The sequence below is a fragment of the Myotis myotis genome, unplaced genomic scaffold (genome assembly GCF_014108235.1).
Source record: "Myotis myotis isolate mMyoMyo1 unplaced genomic scaffold, mMyoMyo1.p scaffold_m19_p_18, whole genome shotgun sequence".
Classification (NCBI taxonomy): domain Eukaryota; kingdom Metazoa; phylum Chordata; class Mammalia; order Chiroptera; family Vespertilionidae; genus Myotis; species Myotis myotis.
Window position 1 is genome coordinate 36,150,747 of NW_023416322.1, and position 6,644 is coordinate 36,157,390.

A 6,644-nucleotide genomic window follows, 5' to 3' on the forward strand; every position below is an offset into this window, starting at 1 on the left:
AGAGGGGGGGGGCCTCTCCGCATGCCCTACTCCAGGAGGCCGCCCCCCGAGTCCCGCCTCCGCGGGGTCCCAGGTGGTGCGGGCGCGGGTGGCTGGGCGGCCACGGGAGGGCAGCAGCGGCCGTCTCCCGACCCCACCCCGAGCGCCTCGCAACTTCCCCGACGCCGGGCCGCCCCTGGGGGCTGGGCTGGGAGCGGAGCCGAGGGCCCCCGGGAGAGGGGCCGCCCCGCCCGCCGCCCACTGCTCCCGGCCCCGGCATCGCCTCCGCCCCGGGCCACGGTGGCCCCCGGCCCGGCCCGGGACAGGCGGAGCCCGGACCCGCTCCTCCCCGGCCGGCCCGCCCCTCCCCGACGCGGCGCAGAGGAGGGCGGGGCGGGGCCAGCGGGTCAGTCTCTGCCTCCGGCACCGGCCGCGCAGCAGAAGGCGGCCGAGCGGAAGGTACCGGGGGCCGGGGGCCGGGGGTGCGGGCGTCCGGGGAGAGCACCGCACCCCCATCCGCTGGGCCGGAGCTCGGGGCGCCGGCTGGGGAGGGGGCCTGGGCCCGAGCGCCCGCCGCCTTCCCGCCCGGAGGACGCGGCGTCTGGGTGTGCGGGGGTCCGGCCGGCTCGGCCCTCCCCGGGTGCAGCCAGGGCCCCGGGACCTGCCCCGCCGGGCCCCTCCCTCCTGGGGTCCGAGCCCGAGTCCTTTCCCTTCCCGTCCCGGCTTCTCGGAACCTGCCCCACCGGGCGAGCGGTCAACTTGGGTCTCCGCGAGGGAGGCCCAGCTCAGACCCGGCGGCCGGGGAGGACCTGCGTGGGGTGGGGTGCGGGTCCGGGCCGAGGCCGGTGGAAGTGGGATTTTCCCCAGGCGGGGCCGGGCCATGGCGGGAAGAGGGGCGGGGTGTGATCTGCGGGGGCTGCCACTGCTCTGCGGGGTCTGGACACCGCCCTAGACGGTTCCTGGAGCCGCCGGGCGGGAGGCTGGGGGAGCAGGAGGGATCCAGCTCCTTTGTGCGTGTGCGCGTGTGAGTGTGTGTGTGTGTGTGTGTGAGTGTGTAAGGATCTCCTTTCTTCCAACCCTCTCCCTCCCCCTCCCGCTTCCCAACTTGGTCTGGGCTGGGAGACCCGAGGCCGAGCTCTGGTTTTAAAGTTGAGGAGGAGCTATCGGATTCCTGCCCTGGACCTCAGGGTGGCCGGCGGGGACGGCGGGCCGGGTCATCTGGAAACGGAGAGAATGAGGACGGGGTGGGGGTCTGCCTTGTCTCAGGGGAGGCCCCAGGAGTTCCAGGCTCCATTCCTGGCGGTTCCGTGGCCCCTCCTAGGGTCTGTGCGGCAGTTTCTCGGGGGCTGCTTCTCTTGGGGAGCTGTTGTCCTTGCCCTCTTGGCCTTAGTCCTTAGAGTCCTGACCTGGGCCAGCCGGAGCTTCGAGGGAAAGGCTCCAGGCCACTTAACGTATGCCCTGGCCCCACCGCCCGTGCCACCCAAACTGCCCTGCTGGGGGAGGGCACTGGCACGCCGAAGCCTGACCACTGGTGATCGCCCTCCTTCCGTGTCCGGGCTACTACCCCAGCCTGTTCCCACACAGCAGACCGAGGGAGCTCGGGGCAGGGGGCCGGGGGGAGTTGGTCACCTGGGAGCTGGTCACCTTTTTGAAGGATGGTTTCCATTTTTGGAGGAGATCTGCTGGCATGGGGAAGGCCCTCTTGCCTGCTTTTGGGGTGTCAGGGAGAGCCCCCTTCCAGGCGGGGAGAGTGTGGCTGTGTACTCAACTATAAATGCTCTCTGACTCATATCTGCTTCCCTCATCCCAGCTTGTGTGTGTAGGGGAGGGAGGCCACCAGGACCCCGCTGTCCGAGATAAGCCTTGGGCTGGAATAACTTTGGGCTGGAATATTCGCTTCCTACGAGGCAGACCAAGGCAGGGCTGTGAGGTGGTGGTGTGTGGGGAGAAAAGGAGTTCAGCCCAGTTTGACAGGATGTGGGACAAAGAGAAAAAGCTAGGTTTTGGGCAGAGATCAGGTTACCATCTCCTTCTTTCTTGACGACTCCCTGCCTGTTTGCTGCTGGGACTGGCCCTCATTTGTCTCCGTTTGGGGGAGCTCCTCCCAGCAGCAGCCCCAACAGTCCGGACTCTCTCTTCCTCTAGGCCTGCCGCCTGGGAAGTTCAGCCCGCTGGAGGTCAGCTCCTCTCCCCTGGGGGGCAGGAAGTGAGGCTCAGCTCAGGGGCAGGGAAGCTGGGAAGGTGTGATGAACTGTGCAGATGCTCACTGGTGTGTGCTGGGGCGTGGGGGGGGGGGGGGGAGCATGGAAACCCCAGGAAGCTGACTCCTCGCCCTGAGTCACAGGGAGGGGTGGGCAGGGCCTTGGGTGAACTGGCTGGACAGAGGGGAGGAAGGGGCTGTTCCGCGGAGTGGGTGGAGGTGACTCCCTGGTGGATTATTCTCAGCCGCTCTGCTGCGGTGGATGTGTGGCTCCCTACAGTGTGGTCATTGTCCCCTGCCTGAGGCTGAGTGACCCAGTGTGGCTGCCAGGCCCAGGAGGGAGGGGGGAGGACGGCAGGCTGCCCGAGTGTGGGCTGTGGGCACCGTGGGGACTGAGCCGCCTTTGTGTGACGGGCTTTGGGAACCGGGCTGGGGTGGGCCAGGGAAGCCTGCTGGCTGCTGCCACTGCCCTCCGTCTGGGTTTCCCTCCCTCTGCTCCTTCCCACCTCGGGGATGATACGTAGACTCGATGGAGTCACACAGCCCTGCTTAGAGTGCCATCCCTGTCGTGACCGCTGAATGCGTGTTTGAGCCTCACTTTCCTAATTTGTCGAAATAGCAAGCTCTCCATTTCCCTCCTAGGCTTCTGGGGACCGAGGGAGGTGACTTTTGTCAAAATGCCCCCCCAGTTTCCCTTACCCACCTACCACCTGGTCGCCCGTGGCCTTGGAGAGGAACTGCTCGATCTGTGACCGGGTGGGCATGACTTGTGCTGGGTCAGGGACAGTGTGTTCTAGATGGTATCAGCGTCCCGGTAACAAGTGAAGTCTGGCTCTTTGGCAATGTCCCTGAGCACCCCCTCTAGGTGTTCAGGACCCCAGTGGGTGAGTGGATCCGGTCAGAACTCATGTTGTCTGGCTCCCACGTGGCTGGGTTTTCCACCTCCCACTTCTGTGTTCTGACCCATGAGGGGAGACCTGTCCCCTACTTCGAGATAAGGAATTTTGAGCCCAGTTGCCCGAGCAGTTGGTTTTTAGCAAGAACATGCCTGCGCAAGCCCCTTGCCCTCCTTTTGCTGGATGTTTCAGCTTCCGGGAGGTCTTGGGGGGCCCAGAGAAATGCTTTTGGACTTATGAGGCCTCTCCCCTCTCCCCTGCCAGCCCCAGCCATGGCTGCGATCCGAAAGAAGCTGGTGATTGTGGGCGATGGGGCCTGCGGGAAGACCTGCCTCCTCATCGTCTTCAGCAAGGACCAGTTCCCAGAGGTCTACGTCCCCACCGTCTTCGAGAACTACATCGCAGACATCGAGGTGGACGGCAAGCAGGTGAAGGAGAGCCCCTTCCCACGGCACCGGGGACCCCGCCCAACACTGCACCCAGCATGTCCTTCTTCACCACCAGGGCCGAGCTGCACTCTCCCTGCTGGCGCCAATGACAGTCAGGAAGTGCAAGTGCAGCCAGGAAATCTAGACGCACCTCCCGGTTCTCTACACAGGGACCCTTCGCCTCTGAGCTTCATGCTCCCCCAACTGCAAAACGGGGGGAATGATAAGGCTTCCTTCAAAGGGTGGTTGTGAGGATTCAGTAAAACTGACCCTCACAGTGGCAATTCATAAGCAGCACAAAGATGAAGCGCTGATGTCTCAGGATTTTTTAAAAACTCACCTAATTGGTGGTGGGTGACAGGGATCGGCACTGTTCCTGGCACGGAGCAGGTGCTCAGTGGATGTTCATGGAGCCTCCAGGACCGGTGGCTTCCGCGAGGACCCCTCGGTGGCAGGGTGGGGGCGTGGCTAGGGCCCTCGGGCTGGCTACTCACCGGCCCTGTGTGTCAGGTGGAGCTGGCCCTCTGGGACACAGCTGGGCAGGAAGACTATGATCGCCTCCGGCCGCTCTCCTACCCAGACACTGATGTCATCCTCATGTGCTTCTCCATCGACAGCCCGGACAGCCTGGGTGAGGGCCTGGAGGGGGGGCCAGAACCCTTCGGAACCGACCAACCCGAGGTCGCTCTTGCCTTGGCTGATTTCCGCCATCCTAGGCGGCGGAGGCTGTGGGGAGAGGTGCAGGGGGCTGTTGGCTTCCTTCACCGTGGGAACTCTGGCCCTTAGGAGGGCTCAGGGGAGAGGTTTTGAGCTGTAAAAGGGACTGTCATGCTGAACACCCTCTAAGACTCTGCTGTGGGGAGACCGGGGGCTTCAGGGAGGGGGGCTTTCTCGTCTAAGTGGAGGCACCGGCACCTGTTGGGTCTTGTCTGTGCAGAAAACATTCCTGAGAAGTGGACTCCGGAGGTGAAGCATTTCTGCCCCAACGTGCCCATCATCCTCGTGGGCAACAAGAAGGACCTACGGCAAGACGAGCACACCCGGAGGGAGCTGGCCAAGATGAAGCAGGTGGGTGGGCGGCCAGGCTGGGGCCGAAGGGAGCCTTCTTTCCAGGGGACTGCCCTGTTAGAGGGGTGGTGGCACCCGCCTCCCACCCTGGTGAGGGAGAACCAGAGGGGTAGCCATCGGAGAATGAAGTGACTTGTCCAAGGCCACTTGGCATTTTGGTTTATTCGTCTGTGGTTGGGGCTGTTAAGATGAATAAGAAAATCCATTATAAGTGGCTGAAAGAAAGGCCCAGAGGAGGGAGCTGGCTCATCAGGGGACCTGGTAAGTGGATCGCTAGCCAGGATTCATTTATTTACCCCAGAATAAGGAGCATGGACTACCCCAGTGGTTCTCAACCTTCCTAATGCCGCGACCCTTTAATACAGTTCCTCATGTTGTGGTGACTCCCAATTTCATTCTTACAAATTGAACATAATTAAAGCATAGCGATTCATCACAAAAACCATCTGTAATTATATATGTGTTTTCCGATGGTCTTAGGCGACCCCTGTGAAAGGGTCGTTCGACCCCCACAGGTTGAGAACCGCTGGACTACCCTGAGGTTTCAAACGGGACAGGTGTGATCAGGTCTGTGTTCAGAACGTTACTCTGGCAGCCACACGGCGAAGGTTGTAAGAAAGTGAGCATGGAGGCAGGGAGGTCCGTTTGGAGGGGCTAGATGCCTATTCAGGTAACAGAAGGCTGCAGCGTGGGTCTAGGCCAGTGGTCGGCAAACTGCGGCTCGCGAGCCACATGCGGCTCTTTGGCCCCTTGAGTGTGGCCACAAAGTTTCAATCGCACTGTACGTGCGTGCCCGCACGTGGTATTTTGTGGAAGAGCCACACTCAAGGGGCCGCAGTTTGCCGACCACTGGTCTAGGGCGATGGAGAGGATTTTAACATAAACGTGAGTCTTGGGTCGCTGGTCCTGCGGCGGCAGGGTGCCCAGGCTTAGGTGCTGTGCGGGTTAGGGCTGGAGATGTTTCTTCTAGTTACTGTACTTAAGGGTGTGCAGTGAGATGCACCTGGCCACCAGCTTCCCTTGACTTCTCACCTTCCATCCTCCAGGAGCCTGTGCGATCTGAGGAAGGCCGGGACATGGCGAACAGGATCAGTGCCTTTGGCTACCTCGAGTGCTCAGCCAAGACCAAGGAGGGGGTGCGGGAGGTGTTCGAGATGGCCACTCGGGCTGGCCTCCAGGTCCGCAAGAATAAGCGCCGGAGGGGCTGCCCCATTCTCTGAGACCCCCCCCCTCCCCCCCACACACAGGCCTCTCCTCCATCCCCACCTCGAGTCCCTTCACAGGGGCGCAGGAACACCCCCAAGCCCCATCCTCTTAGGGCTCCGTGCTGAAGGCTCCCTTTTCCAGTTCCCTCCAGCCCAGGACTGCATCGGGTCTCCCAAGGCCCCAGCCCCAGTGGTGGTGGCAGTGGCAGTGGCAGTGGCAGTGGCGGCCCCCGCCTCCCTCCAGGCACTCTGGGAGCCAAGGGCTGTGCCCCGCCCTCCTGGAGCAGAGTTCGGCTGCCCGGGTGTAGGGTGGGGCCCTGGGTCCCTTTGGCCTTCCCCGGGGGATCATCACACCAGCACTTTATACACTCCTGGCTCACATGTCTGGGGAAGGGGGTTTGGAGGATGTAACCCAGAGTCCTGGGCCCTGGTATTTCTGCTTTGGGCAGGGGCCCTTTTCTGGCTATACCTGCTGGGGGGCATGAATAAAAGGGCCACAGGCTTCAACATGTATATGAGCAGCTTCCTGTCTTTCTCTTCTGGTCTCTGTGTTGGCCTTGAGCCTGTAGTCCCGTCTCTCCTCCTCTTTTTCTAGTTGCTAACCAGGCCGGCCCCTGTTTGCAAAGGCAGGACTCTGGCAGGCAGGGTGGAGTCTAGGAGCAAAGGATGAGGTCATGCCTGGCTCTGGGCCTTGGGGGCGGGTGAGGGGAGTGGTCTGGAGCGGAGGCTAAACTTAGAAGCTGTGGGTGGCTTCCCTGCCACCTCCCCCTGGGTTTCCTCCCCTGGTCGTGGGGGCTGGGTTGGTCTCTAGGGGGAGGTGGTATGGCCTTGGGTAGTGTCCCCTCTTCTGTGGGGTCAGCTTGGGGCT

The 6,644-nt window shown here is 62.6% G+C and overlaps 1 protein-coding gene across 1 annotated transcript; it reads left to right on the forward strand.

Moving 5' to 3' along the window:
* The first annotated feature begins 286 nt into the window (after nucleotides 1–286).
* RHOC (ras homolog family member C) lies at nucleotides 287–6,289 on the forward strand. The gene is made up of 5 exons (XM_036343024.1): nucleotides 287–438; nucleotides 3,340–3,503; nucleotides 4,014–4,134; nucleotides 4,441–4,571; nucleotides 5,618–6,289. The coding sequence occupies exons 2-5, from the start codon at nucleotides 3,348–3,350 to the stop codon at nucleotides 5,789–5,791; spliced, it is 582 nt and encodes a 193-aa protein (XP_036198917.1). The 5' UTR covers nucleotides 287–438; nucleotides 3,340–3,347; the 3' UTR covers nucleotides 5,792–6,289.
* The last annotated feature ends 355 nt before the right edge of the window (nucleotides 6,290–6,644 follow it).

What these genes read in the sequence shown, in the direction of transcription:
- RHOC (XM_036343024.1), top strand. Translation starts at nt 3,348, where the DNA reads ATGGCTGCGATCCGAAAGAAGCTGGTGATTGTGGGCGATGGGGCCTGC. An exon ending in TCGAGGTGGACGGCAAGCAG is followed by an intron (nt 3,504 to 4,013) that starts GTGAAGGAGAGC and finishes CCTGTGTGTCAG; the next exon opens with GTGGAGCTGGCCCTCTGGGA. An exon ending in AGCTGGCCAAGATGAAGCAG is followed by an intron (nt 4,572 to 5,617) that starts GTGGGTGGGCGG and finishes TCCATCCTCCAG; the next exon opens with GAGCCTGTGCGATCTGAGGA.